Source organism: Larus michahellis, chromosome 9 (genome assembly GCF_964199755.1).
Source record: "Larus michahellis chromosome 9, bLarMic1.1, whole genome shotgun sequence".
In the NCBI taxonomy this organism is placed as follows: domain Eukaryota; kingdom Metazoa; phylum Chordata; class Aves; order Charadriiformes; family Laridae; genus Larus; species Larus michahellis.
Window position 1 is genome coordinate 22,734,663 of NC_133904.1, and position 21,435 is coordinate 22,756,097.

The 21,435-nt window shown below is 40.1% G+C and overlaps 1 protein-coding gene across 4 annotated transcripts in view; it reads right to left on the reverse strand.

Moving 5' to 3' along the window:
- MYO9A (myosin IXA) overlaps nt 1–21,435 on the reverse strand; it is a 188,761-nt gene that overhangs the window by 97,665 nt on the left and 69,661 nt on the right. For all 4 annotated transcript variants that reach the window (XM_074599687.1, XM_074599686.1, XM_074599683.1 and 1 more), the window contains exons 4-9: nt 20,955–21,017; nt 19,523–19,622; nt 16,710–16,766; nt 11,695–11,792; nt 8,962–9,088; nt 1,602–1,691 (exon numbers count right to left, since the gene is read on the reverse strand). In XM_074599687.1, coding sequence (XP_074455788.1) covers nt 1,602–1,691; nt 8,962–9,088; nt 11,695–11,792; nt 16,710–16,766; nt 19,523–19,622; nt 20,955–21,017 — 535 coding nt within the window. The remainder of the gene's footprint in view (nt 1–1,601; nt 1,692–8,961; nt 9,089–11,694; nt 11,793–16,709; nt 16,767–19,522; nt 19,623–20,954; nt 21,018–21,435) is intronic.

Below are 21,435 nucleotides of genomic sequence, written 5' to 3' on the forward strand. Positions count from 1 at the left end.
GTACTAGATACTGGTGACAGACCTCTATAAGTGAATACCTGAGATTCACGAGCAGAGGCATCATCAAAAACATTTTGGAAAGCACTTGAGAAATTCATGGTCAGACATTTTAGGGAGCAAGAGGGGCTTCTTTGATCTCAACAGAAGGAGCATCTAGGTAAGATTGTTTCAAGCTGTTTCAGTACAAAACCTGGTGGCCCAGGTTAAACTATTACAAGAACCAGTTTAATCCAACCTGCCAAGTTTTGCAGTGAGGTGGTTGAAGGTGCTTTGGTGCACGCTGTTCCGTCATAACAGCTGTTGGGAAGTAACCTCCAGCAGAAGGGTTGTTATAGTTACGTTTTAAACTTTTCTAGCAATTTCTTAAGTCTGTGCCTAAGATGCAGGCAAAAAGTACAAATACCACACCCATTATACATCCATCACAAAGACGCGATAAGAGCATTTGCGTGCCCTTTTTTAGGGGAGATTCAAGCCTTGCACAAAGGCAACACTTAACTTTTAAGGAATAAAGTTCAGTAACAGTTACTGAGCTTAAACACACAATCTCAAAAGGAGATAAAAGATTACGTTTTTTTCCCCCTCTCTGGAAAAAAAGGAATCAAAATATCTGCAGCTGACCCTAATGACAACACATCATGTGCTTATCTATTTACGACATAACAGACGGCTCTCAGAGACATTATTCAAGATGTTGCAAATTCTCACACAACCATATGACAAGGGGGAACTGAGGGACCAAGCGTGGTGTGGTGCCATGCTCAATGTTCTTAAACTGGGGGCGGGGGGGGGGGAGGTACAAGAACACTAGATGGAGAAACAGACAAAAACAAGTATTGCGGCAGAGTAGAGCTTATATGAACATGGAAGAAAACGAAGGTATTTCTGTTTACGAGCCATAGAATATAATTCAAAATTCCTGGAAATCACGTATTTAGAAAATAAACGGGTTTGCTGATACTGTAATCCTGAGACAGACCATAACAGAGAATTTACATGTTACGTGCAGTGCCATCCCCATGGTTATCAGAGGCACAGACTACGCTCAAATTTGAGAGTGGCTGATGGAGTTGTGGCTGCTCCAAAGCATCACGCGAAGACCCAGCCTGTGAGAGGTCTGAAGAAAAGATAACGGGAAGTTTCTACAGAAGATCTCCAGCTCCACCCGTACAGGAATCATGACTAACGTAGGCACTTAGGACCCCACCAAAAATTTCCTGGAGGTCTTAGGTCATTACTCTGCTGTGGGATGAATCAGTGCTACATTTTAAGGAACGACGTATGAAGACTACTACTGGTATCATACACACGCAGCGACATTCTGCTTTAGAGAACACTTACCCAGCCGTAAGGCATTAAAAGAGTTACGGACTATCACAGGATAATGTGCAAACCTGCTTTCCAGGAACAGTGTAGAAAGTAAAGTCATTTTCTAGATTCATCACTTTCTAGATTCATACACATCAGTCTCTCCTACATTATTTTTATGTAAATAAATAAATAAAAACTGAAAGAAAATCTACCAGAGTTGAGTGTACATCTCAAAGCATTGAAAACCATCCCAAGAGTTGCCCTTTTAATAATAAGCACCATGTACAGACCTCCGCTAGTTTGTACGGTAAGATCAGCTTCTCTCCAACTGTCACGGTCTTTCTGGTAACCAGGGCCTCAAACAGCATCTCTTCTTTCACCTAAAACAAAAATCTTGACATTAATGATTATTCTATGAATAATTTTTTAAAAAATCTAATTGTTTAAAAAAATTAAAATTTGTAAAGGTAAACGTTTTCAAAAATTAAGAATTTGTAAATTAAAAAAAAAAAGCTTTAAACACTTTTGCCAGCCCTTGCAGAGTTAATGTTCAATGCCCAAGAACGAGCTAGACATTGGGAGGAGACAACTCAGCACATAAATCCAGCATCAGAAATCAGACACCACAGTATTCAAGGGAACCTGATTTTCCGCATTCAGTCACTGCATTTCTAGCAATTTCCCACTGGTATCCTTCATTCCCGGTGCAGCTCCTCCCTCCCACACTTTGTGTTGGCAAAATAAGTCAACTTTCTACTGTTGTCAAGATGACATCATACACATTACTCTAACACAAGCAAAATAGTGTCGTTGGTTTAAGAGATAACCAAGGGGGTTTTTGGTGTTTTTCAGGGTGTGGAGGAATTAGAAGGAGGAAGAAACCTTTTGAAAAGCACCTGATATTTACTCTGCTATTCACACCTGATACTTAGAGTCCCCAAAGACGCCAGGTCCCAGCCAGTGACAATCTCTAATCGCCCGTAACAGAAACCGGTTTGCAGAAAAAAATCAGTTGTGTAGACACAGACACTTCAGCAAATAGGTAAAAGGTGCCGACAAATTAAGCAGTACCTGCCATGAATTGTTGGGACAAAGCTTCCTTTCCAACCAGATTCAAGTCCCTCTTACTTTTATATCCTCTGGAAAAATTCAGAAGCATGACCTCTCTACCAGAATAGATGGTGACACGCTTATAAATAAGTTAGATCTAAATACTTTGAGTTGTTGACTGCTCTTTCCTAAATTTCAAGGGTCAAAAAAGAAACTGTCAGTCTGGGTGACAATCTCTGAGCCTGGAGTCAGTAGCTATGGACTGATATGGAGACGACGTTGCTTGAAGAGCCACAGTGAAGTCTACAGAAGCTGCCTATAGTAACCGAAGGACTCCACATAGACACCAGACCCATTGAGAACATCTCTAATGAAGACTAGAAGTACCAAATCCACATTTCTGAAACCATACAAGGCCATATTTTTATCCCAGGGAAACCATTTCATTTACAATTTGACACAGACGATGGGAAACTTAGTGGTTTATGTACTTTGACTTATTCCTTTAACCCAATTAATTAGCAGGAAGAGCATGCAAAAAAGGCAGATGAACCTAAGAAATCTTGCAAAACACTGCAATAATGATGCTGTTCTGTACAGAAAGCTACTTCTCTCTACCAAAATACTGTCACAGGAGTCTCCCTGATAAACTCCAGCGCATTTTTATGTAAGTCACTTTCCCTGCAACACCCACTAACAAGAACTTGTTGCTGTGGCATGGAAAGCAGAAAACACCGTCACCTGTATATGACCTTCACCCACCAGCAAGTCCTATGTCATTGGAAACTGAATGTCAGCACCTTGAGGTTCATTTCGTTTATCCTCAGAAATACTGCAGAGCCACCAGTTATTATCATCTGATTTGGCCTTTCAAAAAAAACTGGGAAAAAAAAATGATCTTCTGGTTTACCTGGAAATATGCAGTTAGTTTTCACATTTGGTTTCTATTCCTCTACATCCAGCAAAATGGCAATTTTTTAAAAACTTCATCTCTGCAGGCAAAACGTGGACGTTTTTCCAGCAGCTTGTGACTGAGGGACCGTGGGCTGCCCTCCCTCAGTTGAGCAGCTTAGAAGAAAAGTGAATTTTACACCATCCGTTATCCCACACAAAGGAGGGATGCTGCGAATCCACAGCCAGCATGCTGGCTTTTTTTAATTATCAAAGGCAACAAGGCAGAGGGGTATCAGATGGTTACTAATCAAAACAGTCCAATGTAATATTCCGAAACAGCCTAAATGCTTCCAAGTCCCAGATTTGTCAGCAAACAAAGGGATTTTAAATGGTTTAAACAACTACCCGCACTGTCCCTCGCCATCCCCATCTGATGTTCACCCCGGTTTTCCCTTTTCCCTCTGCCCTCCTGATAGGTGAGACCTGCAGATGTGCTTCCTTCATCTCCAGACCTGCTGCGAGCTGATCCAGAGGGATCGCACCGAGTCATCTTCTCATACAAAAACATACTTGGCAAGGAAGGGACTGTAATCCCTGCATCTCCCTGGGTCTTCATCTGCAATTACCACCTAGTGGAGCTTGATCTTGATTGCTTCATCACCTCGGAGAGCCAACACCATGGGTACAGCCAAATTATCCTAATTTTCATTTAAGGTCACAGCTTGAAGGTAGCTGACTCCTGATGGCAACGAGGAACCCTAGGAGCTTTCCAAAGATAAACACTGCACGTGCCGATGACTAAGGACACCTGGTGCATGGAGATACTTGCAGCTTCCCCATCGCACACATCCTATGCTTCCTCCCCCAGTAAGTATAAGACACTAAAATAGAGACAAAAAAACATCCCAGCAGATTAGCAAAGAGGAAAACACGATTTATTTCTTTAGTTCGTGCCCCAGGAGTTACACTTCTGTTACATTTCATGGATTCTTTGCTTTCTGGTGCTGAAGGTCAAGTCCTGCTTTCTCTGTCTTAAAAAAGCTACATGGCCTATAGGAGTTTATATCTTAATTACAGGGACAAAATACAGATTTAAGACTTCACTGCCACATGCAAGTCAAACCGACGCTGAGAGGGCTGGATGACTAGAGCTCTAAAAGCCAGCGAAGGGTGACCAGCAATGCCGCCACGGCTATAAACATCAGCGGAGCACGGCAGGGAGCAGACAGCCGGCGGGCTCCCGCAAGGGCTGGGCTGCAGCCAAGGCAGGCGGAGATTGCTTCTCCAGTAACGCCAGGGTATTATGTTATAGCAGCTGAAGAAAAATGAACCATTTCCAGCTTGAGAGCAAGAAAACATCGTTTTTTGTCTTTCCTCCCATATTTGAGAAAGGGATTACAGCGTTGAGCGCTCGTTCCAAAGCTGCCTGGTGCGGAGTAACAGAAAATAAATTCAGATTTCTATCAGTTCTTGCAAAAGATCTGAACCTTTTCTTCAGACTTTCTTTCAAACAACCAGAAAGTTATCTGACTCAAGTTCTGGCTCGGAGCTTTGCATCCAATGAAGATGAAGATGTCCCTGCACATTGCAGGAGGCTGGACTAGGTGATCTTTGGAGGTCCTTTCCAACCCAACCCATTCTATGATCCCCAAAACTTTGTCCAGAAAGTGGATGCAGAAGAAAAGGCTAGATGCAAGCACTGGCTGCCTTGTAATCCTCACCTCCCTTTTGCTCCCCAATTACTTTCCAAGATGTTTATCGCACAAGGAGCGTAACGTCTGTGGGATCCCTCTGGGAAGCTGAAGACAAATTTTAGTAGAAAAAGTACTCGAGCACATAAGTCTCCCAGGGAGGTAGACATTAGCTCCAAAAGCTTACATCATCAATGCGAAAAGAGATCTGGCAAAACTAATTTAGGACACCTGATAACTCATATTTATCTTTATTTGCATCGAGGCTGGTTACCTAAGCCTAAAAACTGAACATAAAACTGTTCCATTGAGCGAAGACAGAATTTGCCTTCCCTGCTCAATGCTCCATACACAGAAATGATTTCCCCTATTAGTAAATGTACACTATTACAATGTTTCTGCTCTTCTAATGGAAAAAAAGGTCTCTCAAGGTGAATAGACACTAGATGATTTCTAATAGATTGCTTTTGCTAATAAGCCCACAAATGAGCCTTTCCAGGCTTTTGCCCAGAAACACAAAAGTTTTCCCCAGTTTTACACAATCCTCCGCCACTTCTGCAAAGGACCCATGATATCCGCAGCGCTTGCACGGGACTCCACGTCTGCTCCATCCATCAGGCAGCCTTGACATCATGCTACGGCATGGCATTTCAGCAAAGTTTAAACAAAGGCCATGAAAAACCTGCCAAAAGCCTCCACATAATCCACACGCTATGTCTACTCTTGGAAAAAAAAAAAATTAAATCAGGGAATCAGGGTCTTACTGTAAATGAAACAATGATCCACAGAGTCTGGCCAAAATCCTATATTGCAGTTTGCTTTTTCAACAAATGCTGCTCTGAGTGTTTTAATAAACCAAAAGCATACTGGACAGGGTTGTCAGTATCTAAGAAAAATCAAATCCATCACAGATCATCATGTCCTCCCAGATTCCTTCAAAAAATCTGCACATTAGCTTCGTTTTTATAGGGATGCAAATCTCATTTTACAGAGGAAGGACAGTTGGTCAGGGTTGTTGCATGAACCGCGGCAGCAGGGAAATTCCCCCTGTTGTCCTTAGAGGCTCAGAAGCTCCAACATAAACCTGCTAAACTCAGGAGAATTTGGGCCAGACTCTCCTTCAGAGGGAGAAAACACCTTCACTTTGCCTAAATTTTTCATTTCAGCCAGGCTGTTGGTCCCTCTCCTCCCCATGAAGGCCACCGCCCCATTGGTGCTGCGTGGGAGGACCTCTGCAGCCCCTCTTTGTCGCTGCTCTCGGAGACGGCCAATTCAGCTCCTGCTTCTCAGAGCCTTTCCACCAAGTCCACTTGGATTTTTAATTCTCTTTTCCATTTCAAATCCTTGACTGAACAAATCCAGTCAGTCATTTAAGGGAAAAAAAAAAAAAAAACAAAACCCAAACACCCCCCTAATCTTTGCCTGCAAGTATCAGACCACATCAGAGCTGGTTTCTTGCATCATTTTGCTACGCTCAAGACTATCCCTTGCCAAGACCCCAGTGGCTGTATGAAGAGAAGTTAAACTATTTGTCAACTAATATTATTTTTATACTGCAATGATTTTTCAGTCTTAGTGAGTAATGCCAAGATCTAGAGAGGGGATTAATAACTTTTTCAAGCCAATTCATATTTTCAGCAACAATGGTGTGAAAAGCAAAACTGTATACAGTTTGGTGACCACACACAAAAAAAGTAATAAAAATAATTACTCGAATGAGACAAAATGCAAAGTGTCAAATGTTTCAAGCAATATTTTTGGTCTCTGGCTAAGAAGAATTCACCATACTTAATTTGGAGAGTTGTAAGTAGCTAACTAACAAATTAAGTGCAACGAATGCTCTTTGTGATGATGTTTCACCTGTTTGAACCCTTCAGCTCTCCTTTTTGGTCAAAATTGAGTAAGAATGACCAAAAAAAAATATAAAAATCTATTCAGGTCTGCAAAGATTCAGGTCTGCAAAGACTGAGCATTTCAGAAAGAGAAACCAAGCCTCTCCTGAAAATGCGACTACAAAGCCAAATTATTGGCTTTATTTCAGCTGACTGGGGCGTGGGTCTATTGGAAACTTTACACTTGGAGGCAACCAATGTCTCCAATTCCATGGATAAATTACGATATAAATGCAACTTTAAGGACAAGCAACAGCACTTACCCAAACCCAGTGATGTATTTCACAAGATCATACCTCAGATCTGCACCAGCCTGATCTAATTAACAAGCAGTTTATGCTGTATACAGTCATTTACCTCGCAAAAGAATTACCAAGATGAACAGAAATCTGTCGCTTTGCTCAGCCACACCAGATTCTAGTGCTTTTTCAAAATGGTGCAGTTCAATATATTTTTTTTTTTTATCTTTTTTCACATATTGTTGACACTATCTGCCAGCGCGCATGGTATCCATGCTCTGTGCTGTTACCAGACCATGGCACTCAGCCACCGTTAGATCTATAGGGCTCAACCAATGCATCGTTTCACATGTACATGTGCAACAAATAACCCGATACCTTACAGCATGCAGATGGTGCAGAAGAGTTTGTTTGCAGAGGAAAGCCAGGGCAAAGACCTAAAGCCTGGAACTTTTTCAGATCTCTAAGTCACTCTCTTATTCAAAGCTTTTTTTAAAAAACAATTACTTCTTAAATGACTTGGCGCTCTCGCTATGGTCATTTTTAACAGGGTAAGATCAACAACATTCGTCTCCAAACTCATATTTTCCTTCTGTTTATTTCTGCAATCTCCAAGGCCAAGATGCAAAGAGCATCCAGCTGCTTATACCCATATTTTACAGAAGCTTTTCCCTCCCTAAATTCAAAGCATTAATGAAGTGCTATGAAAATCTGTGCGAGCCAATTCCCAGGTTCTTTAGGTAGTGAGATAGCACAACCATTATTTAAGGGAAGGAATGGGAAGAGCATCAGATGTACACAAAATTACAGGTTATCTTCTAACGCTATCATAAAATTAGCAAAAATTAACCTCCCACACAATCCAGCAAGTACAAAGGGATAAAGATAAAGATTGTTTTAATCAACTACAAGTATAACATTTCAGTATCCTTTGGAATTACGAGAGGTTTAGAGCATTTTGAGAAAAGTGAGGCAGCAAGGAGAGCTGCTGGCCGCCTATATGAGGTTTTGCCCTCAGCTCTTGAACACTTAAGGAAAGTGCAGGACACAATGGCTCATAGAAATGAAGGCTTTTCTCACGAACAAAAAATGCCACAGCTCCATAACCTGCTCAGGCTAAGAGCAGCTCTCTAGTGCTTTTGTGCTGATTTACAGAATTGGAGCTGGCCCTGGGCCATCCAGGCTGAGACACACAAACCCTTCCCAAATGATACTGGCACAACGGTGACTCACAAGAGGACAAAGCGCTGTCAGTACAGGGTCCTAAACAGTAGACAGCATCAAGATGTTCACAAAAGAACTAGATAAATGCATGGATAACAGGTCCGTAAATGGCTACTAAAGGGATGAGATGCACCCTCCAGCATCTCTAATACAACCTTTGTGGATGCTGGCAGGGTACCAACAGGCAGCTAAATATGGTGAGCTCACTCAGCACCTACTCCGGCCACCACCTGAACCAGAAGAGTGGGCTGATGGGCCTACAATTCCTCCAATTTCTTACACAAATACTGGAACAGACATCAGAACCGTTGGGGAATTTTGGTGAGGGAGCTGATGGCTGGCAGTTGAAGAAACTACTGCGTTGAATGGCAGGTTTTCGTTCCACCTAGAACTGGTTTGCAAGCTTTCAAATTGTAATCACAGAAACAGTATTTTCAGTCAATTACACCTGAAGCTGAAGATTAGAGGAAAAAACCCTACCATTAAAAACCTCATAAAAAAAAAAAAATCTTTATAACTTTTCACCGCCAAACATGAACAGCCCATATTAATGGTAACACGAGAGAACTTACCCTTCAGCGAAACTGGAAATAAATTCTATTACAAACCAGAGGTGGCTCATTAGGTGTGAACATTACAGGATGGAAAGCGAAGGCTTACCTCCAGCAGGTCTGACACGATAGGTAGTATTTCAGGGTTACAAATATCAATGGAGTCATCCCGGTAAGTCTTCTTTTTGTAACGGATGTTACCCAGGTGTAGTATCGCCGACAAGAGAGAGAAAATTCTAAAGAAAATAGAGAGCAGTCATTTTCACTCAGTTGTTTTTTCTTAAAGCTAATGAAAAAGCAATCCACGTCCCCAAAAATCAAGTGCCATTTTCATGTTTCACTCATTCCTCTAATTTTCAATCCAAAGCAGTTTATGTCCCAAATCTCCAAATGTTTCCTCAAAAACAATGCTCAAATGAAACATCCAATTCACCTCACGTAAAAAATATTTTCACTTAGTCAAGTACCAAACTTGCATTTTATGGCTTTCTTGAAAACTATTTAACTCATCAAAACCACGGTTACAAAATGACTCCCCATATTATAAGAAAAAAAGAAATCCTTGAGTAATCTAGATATCCAGATTAAATACCTATCATGCAATTGCCTAAATTTAGGGGGAGACTGGACTCAGTCACGCAGGTGATCCTTCCCAGTCCCCTAGCACATGGATTTATCACCTTCTCAGATCTAGTGCCAGGTGGAAAGCCTATACAAAAAAACATAAATGCTTTCATAATCTATAAGCAATTTGAGACAGAGAAAAGATGCTACACTTCAAGTAGATTTATGCAGCCAATTTTTTTATTTTTTATTTAATTTGATCACTTTTAAGTGATAGCCTCACTCCTCAAAAAAAAAAAATCCTCTAAAAAAGTAGCTCTCAGACTATCGAGTCATGGCTGACTTCGGCAATAAACTCTGTTCCTATTTCTACACTCTCTGGGGGGCTAAAAATGAATGAAATCAAATTTGATTCCTGGCCATGCCATCAGCTTGTCTGGACAACACCTTCACCTCTCCAATCCGTCCTCCCTTATCTCTAAAATAGGGATACTGATTCCTTCTCATGAATTACAAGGATACAATTCCAAACATTTCTCTTCTGTAACTGTTTCCACAAAGGTAAAACCCCATGATTTGCTATAAACAATCACTTATGAAAGCAAAGTAATACTTTAAATGTCCTTCCTTTTTAATACTCAGCTGAAAGCAGTTACTTATTCTTGTTACAGTTCTACAAAGCCAAGCAGAATAAATTTGCTTGTATAGTGAAGAATCCACTATATTTTTTGACAAGCAAAATTCACTAGGAGAAATACAAGAACCTGTGTGCCAAGAAAAGTAAATCAAAAGCCTGAATTTGTTGTGACATCCAACTCTGCTCAGTCCTGACACTTACTGATTGCTGTACTCTGTCAATTAAATTCCCTTCCTGCACCCTAAACAGGCTTTAGAGAAACCTTGTCACTGATATCTGACTCTTGAAAGATAAGGAACCACACTGACATATAACATATTTACACTAGAAGTATGTATACTTGGGTTTATGCATGTGTGTGGAACAGACAGAGAAAAAACAGTCTTAATTTCCTAATCGATTGGTTACTAGTTAGAGATAAAGCATGAGCTTATTGAAAAAGATTCTCGGTTGGGTGAAAATTTCTTGTTGGAGCAGAAGGTGGGACAACGTCTCACAGTTAAGGGCTCGTAACTAGTGGCTCAGACACCTGTTAAAAGGCAAGAAAAATGGTGTTTAAAAAAACAGGAGGTAATCCACCCAGTTGGGAAAAAAAAAAAGCTCTATATTAGTATCTTAAATGTCATTTACCCAATGTGATGAATATGGTTTCAAGTGCCATTAGCACAGAGCAGTAATTCTCTGTTCCCACGTAACCTCCAGGATTTCAGACAGAAAGGAACCGTGTTCACTAAATTATTGTTTGAACATTTTGACTTGAAAAAGCGCAAGATTTCTCATTGTGTTCCAGCTACTGACGTGCTTCTCAGCAGTACTTACAACATCAAATCCATACCCACTTTGAGGTAATTTTTTAAATATACATTTTTCTACGCCTGTTACTAACCTCAAGTAACGTATCTGTCAAATTCATTCAAATCTACTCAAGACTTGCAAGCCAAGGAACACCACCAGAAGAATTATTTTGTGGTTTCAGTTGGAGACGACCCTCTTGTCAAGCATGTAATTGCTTACAGTCAGAGGAAGGCAGTATTGCAACCCAACTAAGTCATCCAGTTTGTCAACCAGTACTTCCAGTGAATTTATGAAGGAAGGCCAGTTGGAAATGGGTCTGCAGAACCGGCAATTGCATGCAAAGGATTAAGTATGATGACTAATGATTAGAATTTCTGATTAAATCAGGATCTGGATTCATAACGTGCAGAGTAAGGCATGACTATTCATGAACAATTGAAAAATACTTCCAGGTGCCAACTTCATGCCAACGCTCTATTTGCATAAAGAGAATCATTAACTACAGTAACGATGGGCATATTTTGTTTATATCTTTAAATTTTGGGTTGGGTTGAAGGGACCTTCAAAGATCATCTAGTCCAACCCCCTACCATGGGCAGGGACATCTTCCACTAGACCAGGTTGCTCAAAGCTTCACCCAACCTGACCGAGAACACTTCCAATAACGGAGCATCCACAGCTTCTCTGGGCAACCTCTTCCAGTGTCTTACCAATTATTCCTTCTCAGCAGCCCAATGCGTTATGTAGAGCACAACAATTATGTTAGCCCAAGTCAGGCCAATTTGATTATGAAGGCGATATTAGTTAACATAATCTCCAAGCTATCAATAGGGAAAATAAACTCACTGTCTGCGAGTCTTGGGAAGAAACCCCACCATCTCCATGGCTAGTTGTAATCGCTCAAAGTCATGCTTCAAGTCCTCCCCTTCCACGGAAAAGCAGTCCTGGTGGGTTCAAATAGAAAGATTAAACATTCAAAGAAATTAAGATCAGAACAGGTGCGGATGGCCAAGTCAACACTTCACAAATGTCATTTAGTGATCTCCACGCCTTTTATCAGCAACTGGAACATTTCCAATCTGGCACTAGAAAATGAGGTATCCAGGAGGCCCCACTGACACTACAGGGAATAACTGGCAAATTACCCCTGGCACCCAGCCCAGGGACAGGGGGACTGACAGCACCATAGCAGATACAGCAAGAAACACATATGCAATACAATGAAAGACCAGGATTAGCTCCAGTGGTAAGGCAGAATTTTTCTTCTTAAATATTAGAAAGCGTACGCACAATTAAAAGCTTGATTTTTTTAAAAAAAATATTCTTTTTTAAAGTTTGATTTTTTACTATTTTATTATTTTTTTTAAATCAAGCTGTTTAGGAGAATCTGCTTCTGCAAGGACTTTATGGAAAACCAGAGCGCAAATTTCATTACAATAATTATTTATTGTATGCACAAACATTTTTCTGTATACTGTGTTTTATCCAGAGTGGCACGATGGGCTTTCACGGGACCCTACATCTCCACCACAATTGCCTTGGTTTGAAGAGCCTGGACCTCAGAGAGGACTACATTGGCATACCTATTCCAAAACAACATTTTTGGCTACTTTTTCCTGCAGATCCTTCCTATTTCCTCGGCTTAACCTCTAACGCAAGAGGTGAGTCGCACCATTCTAACAGTACAGTGAGAGTTCGTCAACGTGCAACAACTATCATAAAAAAGGACGTGAATTAACAACGAGGTGAAATATGTTACACATTTAAAGGCAGTTTATTCCACATTAAATCCTGGTCCATTAGGAGTTCCTATAACTAAAGAGGGAGAATTCAGTTTTAAAATAGAATTCACATAATTTTATGTAAAATATCAGTAAATTAAATCCTGCATAGGAAAGGGGAAGCTTTAAATATATTTTTCACTAACTTTATTCTAACTACCAACAAGTTTTCTAAAAATGTAAGCATTGAGGGAATTTGAAATCCACTACATTTTATATTTTTTGTAAACTAATCTGTCTGAACAGTTTAGTTTTTCAGATTATTCCCAACCTGATGAGTGTCACTGATACGTTCAGAGAAATCTGATGACATTCTAGACCCAACTTATATTGTCCTGCACCGATATTGAGGGAACATGGCTAAATTAATGCTCCTTAAATGAATATATAAAGTACTAATGCCAAATTCCTTTTGCCTTGGCTCACCTTGGGCCGCCGCATGGATTATCGATTATTCTCTCTCACTTTGTAGCCCGTACTTAATACTTTTTCCCATTGTTGCCTATGAAGACTCCCAATCTCTGAATCAAAATTATTTTATTGTGCATCACACAATACAGTGTTATCTTAAACCTCAGAATATTTTTACTAACCCTTAAATAGAGACTTTCTACCGTTAATCCAGGTACGTTAAGTAACAATTATAACTGCAGTTGCAGTGACAATTAATTAAGCAGCTGTATCCACACAGGTTTTTTTGGTCATTTGTCTGTAAATCATATTTACCACATAAGAAAGTCTGCACAAATTTTGCACAAATAGTTCTGAAATTCTGCGCTAAACGGGGTTACGTGAACAGTACAGTGAATGTTATTAAATGGGTACCAAGTAGTCACAGTATGATGAGTGTTACTTGCAAAGCCACTCGTACTCATTTATAGAGTACATAAAATAAATCATAAAGACAGAATATACAGAATGAAGCTATTTTAGAGTATCAGCTTTGTGTCTTACAGCACATATCCGCATTTAAAGCCTCACAACTGTATGAGTCATATGATCTTCATCCCACTCCATAGCATCATTACAGCAATAGCTACTGATTATAGGGGGGAATTCTTATTTAAGATATTTATTTCAACATAGGAGACCAGTCACACACAATGCCTTGTCCCCTCGACCAAAAGCTAGAAAAGTTCCACTGGACAAGAAAACTGAAAGTTTTTCATCAGTGCTCCTCGGGGACAACAACGGAATACTGCAGGACAAAGTGAATTTAGAGATGTTGAACTGTAAGACCATTTAAAACCATGCACAGCATCAATGAATGCGGGGTTTTAAATTTAACAGGAAAGTAACATGCCTGCATGTTCTTAGGAAATACTCATTACAAAAATGACACTTCCACCTTTTATTAATAGCGATTGAAAATTACCCTTTAAGAGATGTATAAGGTGTTTGTCTGCATATCATAGAATCATAGCATGTATTGGGTGTGCAGGGACCTCTGAAGGTCATCTAGTCCAACCCCCCTGCAGTCAGCAGGGACAGCTTCAACTAGATCAGGTTGCTCAGAGCATCATCCAGCCTGGCCTTGAACATCTCCAGGGATGGGGCCTCCACCACCTCTCTGGGCAACCTGGGCCAGTGTCTCACCACCCTCATTGGAAAGAACGTCTTCCTAATGTCTAATCTAAACCTGCCCCGCTCTAGTTTATAACCATTGCCCCTCGTCCTATCACTACATGCCCTTGCAAACAAGAAAGCTGGGGAAGGGCTGTAGGCCCCCTTCAGGTACTGGAAGGCCGCTATAAGGTCTCCCTGGAGCCTTCTCTTCTCCAGGCTGAACACCCCCAACTCTCTCAGCCTGTCCTCACAGCAGAGGGGCTCCAGCCCTCAGATCATCTTTGTGGTCTCCTCTGGCCCCGCTCCAACAGGTCCATGTCCTTCTTGTGCTGAAGGCTCCAGAGCCCTATATATAATATATATAATCCAAAGGAATGCAACAAAGACATCTGCACTATATATCAGTAAGATCAGCAGGCATCAGCAAGGCAATTATTTATACCATAAAATATCAGGATAAGAAGTTGTCCCTCCTAAATTCAAACCTTGGCCAACTGGCTTCCTCGGCCACTACACCTACAATGAGGAGTACCTGCAGAAGTTTTCACACCCACCACGGTGGGACCTGGAGTCTGCAGGACAATAATATACCCACAAATTCTGCATATAAATCTTTTTAAAAACAGATTCCAGGAGACGATTTCTGCCACATTCCAGGAGAACTCCACATTCCAGGAGATGATTTCATTTTGTGGCATCATTCATCCAAAATTAAGTCACAAGTCAACAGCAAAATTCCATAGACGACTAAGAAGTAGCACAATCTACGCCAAAGGCAATTTAATTACTGATTTACATAACAATTGCCAAACTCATTAATCCGCATGGAAAGGTTTTTTGCAAATTATCTGCTTAAAAGCCAATGTTGTCTGTAGTGTTTCATCTCTGTGCTGTTTTTTAAAAGGATAAGAATTATACAAAAAAAGGAGTTTCCTTGATACTGGGGCAGACAAGCATTACGAAGTCCATGGTCACAGACCAAACTTGTCATTAATATTCTGCCGGGGCAATTAGTTTCCCAGCAAAAGTGAGTCCCCTGCTTACTGTCGTTACATTGAAGCAATCCGTAGATTTCCATGGAAAGTTGAAAGAAGATATAATATATAGGGTTTCTTTATAAACCGGACATCTGCAGTGGGTTGAGTCTGTGGTTACGGGGAGAGATCCAGGGTATGTTTAAGAGTGAGTCATCAACTGAAGCAAAGATGTGATTTACCACAAACATCACAGAAAACAATCCTGAGCAAAATAAAATACCAGATAAATAGCCAAATTGTAACGGCACGCGGCTTTGCTGTAACATGGTAAGTCCCAAGCTCCTGAGCTGGCAGGGCATTATCGGCCCCTCCAGGAAAAGGTGGCAAATCTGGGGTTTGTTTTAATTTTAATTCCTCCAGTAAATTGTCCTTACCCATTCCTTAGGCAATTAAGGTCTTTGCAACATAGTACAGTGTACTAAGGTATATAGAAAAGCAGCTGCCCTTCTTCACTCCTTGCTCTTGTAGGATCTCTAAGGATGCTCATGTGTTAAGGGTGTTGATGTATTAAAGATGTCAATACAATATTCAACATTTTTAAACCTTGACAGGTTAGACTCCCCTCCCCCTCCTCCTCTCCTAAGGATTTTGCAGCCAAAATCTTGCTGTTAAGATGCTTATTTAGCCTGAGTGAAACCCAGCTCTTTCACAGATTACCTCTTACCCTTCCAGATGCATCAACTAGAGTTCGGCAACCATTAAGGACGCAGCAAAATTATCAGGAACAACATGCAGTTGAAACATGCTTCCCCATGCAAGATGAAACCAACAGAGACTATCACAGGACACACAGACACCCAAAGCACGTTGCCAACTGGAGCCACTGCCTCCGACTCTGTTGCACAGGAGAAACTGGGGAAGGGGGAGAAGCTTCACCATTCCCTTTTTTGGGTCAATCCATTTGAAAACGATGAACATGTCAGCAGAACTATTTTAGGAGAAGGAATTGGTTTTGCATGCTGAATAATATCAGGATTTTATTTTCTCGCAGATGTTTTGCGGGGGATGATTTTGATTTTGTCTTTTTTTCCCCTGGAAGCTGGAGAGCAGATACGCTGCTACAACCATCACACACTGATGCATCTCTCAGGGATTCAAGAGACTGATTTGCTGTTTTATCAGAAAGGAATTTCAATTTTCACATTGCTGCCGCATCACATTTTCCATAAATCATCATGTATTAGATCAAGAAGGAACAAAAAAACCTCTTAGTTTGCTAAAACTAGATGACCATCTCCAACTGTTGACGAAGCTTTCCAGATGGAAGGAACCAAAAAAGGGCACAGGAAAACACATCTCTATTGTCATGAGCTAATACATAAGCGACACCACTGCAGGGCAGAGAGAGGGAGAGGGTAATTAATAGGTTAAACTTAATTTGGCTTCGTTTTCTGCTCAGGTCTTGGTGCCCCTAACAAATTCAAGTGAGCAGCAGCCCTGCACCAGCAACACAGAAGACGCGGGGACTCGTACTGACCGGCTCAGAGTCATAGCAATAATCATCCCAGCTCTCTCTGAGGGGTTTCTTTGTCATCTGAAAGCAAGGCAGAGCGGGTTAAGTAACGTTCAGACCAAAAATAACTCCCACTACCTGCTCCTTAACCAGGGCAGCAACGTCGAGTTTCCAAGGAAAATAAATGTTGTTATTCTGCATAGTCATTCCTTATTTTAATTATTATTTTTAAGGTAAGATTTCTAGCGCTTTTGCATTTATGACACTCTGATTCCTCCTTACAGTGTTTTCAAGACTTATGCAATAAGTTTAGTGGATTTTAAGATCTTTTCTTTTTCTCCACAGTTGGAGAAAGCTTTGGTTTACCTGGAGCTGAAGAGCTATTGATGGAAAAATCACACTGAAAAGCAGATTTTTTTGTTTCTACTCTCAACCCCTGCTCTAGACACACATAAATGTTGCAAAAGTGCGATTTTCTGACCAATTAGAAAGCAACATCTTTTTAGGAATTTGTATCTTTTTCCAATCAGACAGAGATGGAGTTGAGAGAAGTCAAAGTACATGTCAGTGACCAGTCCCGAGAGGAAGAGACACATGGCACCAGAGCTCCTGAGGAACTTAAAATAAGGATGGAATCCTGCAAATCAATAATTTCAAAATGGATAAATGTGAATAACCAGCACAAGTTGCAGGGTATGCAATGGTCGGTATACCTGCCTTTGGTATGAGACATGGAGAAGTCATCCAAACTCAGAGGATAGTTTAAGTGAATTTGCTTTCAAAAAAGATTAAAAATCTATTTTTTTCCAAACCTGCTCTGTGCATTTACAGATCAACAAAATAACAGCACAGTTTGGTGAAATAGCTGAATAGATTATTTCTCATCTGCAATGTAAAATGCACGTCTGTTCTGCATAACACAACGTGAGCTGAGGAACCTGGGAGAACGAAAATAATGCTTGACTCAAGGACTGAGTCAGTCCTTGACTTAAGGGGTCTGGTTCAATATTTTATAGCTTTTCAATTTTAATATTTAATTTTTAGTTAAACACTTGATTTCATTTCTGAACCTGTTCTTTTTCCTTTTAGAAAGGCAGGGATTTCTCTAGGACACATTTAAGAAGCTACTGTAAATCCTCAAGGGACATTTTATAATTTTCCCCTTTTATCCTTCCCAAGTTTCTTCTCCCATTCCTCCGCTACCTGTTTTTCCTTTTTTCTCCTTATTTTCCTTTTTCCCCTTTGCCTACAGGGCACAGGAAAGCTGTTACTACACTGTCAGAAAGCTTTAATATGGAACAATGCCCTAAATGCATCTAAAGGAGCCTTTTTCCCATAGTTGTCAGTGTTAAATTGTCTCTCTAAGACTAATCCTAATTACTAAAAATTTAAAAAATTATTATAATAAAAACTCTAAAAATTCAGACTGTCACTATTGTCCATATGCTGTGTTCAGGCAAGTCCAGGGTCTGCTTCCCTGATCCACTGGACCTGCCTCAGCATCTTTCTCCAGCCTACTTGCCCAACACCATAATTTAGAGTAAAAGAAACATTTCAACCTAAATTATTGGATTCCTACTAGTTCTACACACTACATACCATTGAATTTACTTTATTATACATTGAATTTTACTTTAAATACTAAAAGGGTTATTAAAAAAAAAGAAGGACTGTAATTAAAAGCGATGTTTTCAATTAACATAAAACTACCGGATTGCCCAACAAAACCCGAGAATCTGACAAAACATTCAATCCAAACGATCTTGGCACTTTCCCGCTGCAAAACGGCAGCACAGATGGTGGTGAAGATCACACCACATTCCCCAGCTAATGCCTGAGGCACAAAGGCAGCGAGCAAAAATCCTCCAGCTCTTAATACGGTACTCATTTGTGTGAATTTCCTGATCCTGCTAAGAGTGGGTGGGAGTCGTTAATATTACAACAGATTTGGGCTTTGATAGCCCACATTAAAAAAAAAATCTTTAAAAAGCCCTGGGTAATTGAGACATATTCCAGAGTTAAATTATATTTCTAGAAAGACTGAAGGCTATTTGGGTTGCACTGCGCATACAAGTTTCTCTCCAGCTTGTGCGTTAAACCACTCTTTATTGCTAAACATATTTCAGCCCTAAGAAAATTGCCATTAGTCAAAATCAACGTATAACCGAAATACTCTTCCACATATTCCTACTCTTTTTTTTTTTTTTTGTCAGCGAAAAGCAGTAAAGTCCCCATTCACAAAGATCAGTGGACAACTGCATCTTAAATATCTGAAGTAAATCAGATTTTCCAAAGCATGAGTTTATTTGGCCATTGGTAATAACTCACTTATTATTAATTCACACATTTTCAATGGTTGCTGTGGGGTTTTTTATATTAAACTTATTATATTGTTAAATTCAAAGGATCATGCTAGCCAGCCACGAAGCTACAGAATTAGGACTACCTCATGCAAGGCATTATATCCTGAAGAGATACAAGTATCACACATTTTCCCCTTTCCTCCTACTCAGCAGACAGATGTTAATGAGCAAATGGCATTCACACACATAACAAGTAAATTATTGCTGTTTCTCCCTTCCACAATTAAAACCACAATATATTTAACATATCCCAGATAGGGAACAAACCCAGAAAATACTGATTTTTCTTATTTTTTTTTCCATATTATCAGGTGTTCAGATTGCCAATGCAGAATTATTTTCAATGATGGAAGGCTGCTCGTAGAGCACTAAGACAACCCACTTTTATTACCCCACACATTTTCTTTATTAGCATTAAATATCAGCAGTAGAAAAGGCAAGACCGTGTATTGTACTTCTGTATAGTATTCCCACCTGGTTGAGGTAATGATATTCCTCAGGCTGCTTCAGATGAAATGCTGATCTCTCTTCCTCGCTCGCTCCTGCCAGGAGGTAATAAAATACATGGTAGTTCCTGGTGACAAATGAAAAGGAAAAAAAGAAGTTAGACTTCAAAACAAGGAGCAGTATTAAGCAGAGAAGCGCATGTAAACTTCATAACCTGATTTTCCAGCTTCCAAACTCAGACCTGAACACTGCTTAGAGATGTCCCGTACCCACTTTGCAGCAATGTAAAAGATTAAATTGAGTAATGGAGAACGAAATCCTTTTCCATCCAAGAACATCCACTGCCCCAGAATATACTTAAAGAATTCCTAGCCGACATCGTCACATTCTCCTCCAGAAACATGTGCAATGCCTACATATTTATTAGAATCAAAACAACACACTTCCTTGCGATGCAGAAATTATTATTTTTAATACTTTATTGCCATTGAAGAGGTAAGGACTTTGCAGTTGCAGTTCTGTAAGATAGAATGGAAAAATCTTCAATTTTTACGGCTACTCAAATATTCAAAATACTTGCATATTACTAATACTAAAAACACCCCAAGTGACACTCATCTGTTTTGCTTCAAGACAACTCTAACATGGATTAACGCTAAGAGCTTAGCCGTATTTCTAAAATTAAAACTTTGCTTTTAGGTTGGATGTTTTCCAAGAGGAACCACATTTAATCATCCTGCAACACCCAAGAGTACATTTGTCAAGGCTGTAGGAGCTGTTTAACTTCGGGATCGGCCCATGAGCACTCAGGAAAACTTCTCGCACAACGTCTGTCTCAAAAGGGAAACACAGACAGAAGTTCCAAGAGTTGAAAGATAACTAGAAGCAGCAAATTTAGTTAAAATCAGAGTAACAATTAATGAGAGAGGAGTATGTAACAAATAATATGTTGCAATTAGGAAAGAACAATTTGCTTAAATTTGGTGTCTATATAATTTTAGCTTTTTCTAGAGGTCCTTCTGATGGCTTTAATGTGTTAAGAACTGTAAAACAGAACTAAAATACCACCTTCCTCCCAATCCCCTAAATTAGATACTAAATAGCTTACAAATTGCACAAGAAAACAAATGGTACATAATAATCCATATGACGTGAATCACAAACACAAAGGAAAATCATGGCGGGGGCTTGGAACTAGATGATCTTTAAGGTCCCTTCCAACTCTACCCATTCTATGATTCTATGAAAAAAATTCTATGACTTTATTTTCCCTGGGTAGTACATTCCTCCCTAAACAGCAAGATATAAAATGCATCGTTTCTATTTGAAGCCCAGGGTTAGGAGCATGAAAATCCTGATTGGCAGTTCCAGCTCAAAGAGGGGTTTACGCTTTCTGTGCTGTGCCATCGGCATGTATAGAAGTCAAAACCAACCCCCTAAGCAAAATATGGGCACCTACCGTTCATTGTGCTCCTGATAGACTAGTCTTGATTTCTCCAGGAGGTACTTTTCAACATAAGCTCTGGAAGGAAAAAATAAAAGCGTTATTCATTGACCCAACATTCAACTTAAATGAACACAGCTTTACCAGGACTTTTCAGTCTTAGTACGCACAAAAAAAGAAAAAAAAGTTTCAGCCTTGTTTCACTTAGTTATATAAATTTCTTCCTAGGCAGAACAAGCCCAATATTATGTTTGGCTTTTGAGGTTTTTTTGGTTTGATACAAAGCCAACACTAACTTGGATATGAAAAACACGATCTCAGATGCGTTAGCCTATGGGCAGGGAGCACAGGGGGAAATTTTGACAGCAAGGAAGAATCTCGGATACTTATTTAATCCAAAGCCAGCAATATAAAATTCCTTGCAGACCAAGATTTGTGCACACAAGAAATATATCTGGGTGCAAAAGTTTGCAAGATCAGATTCAGCTGCAGAATC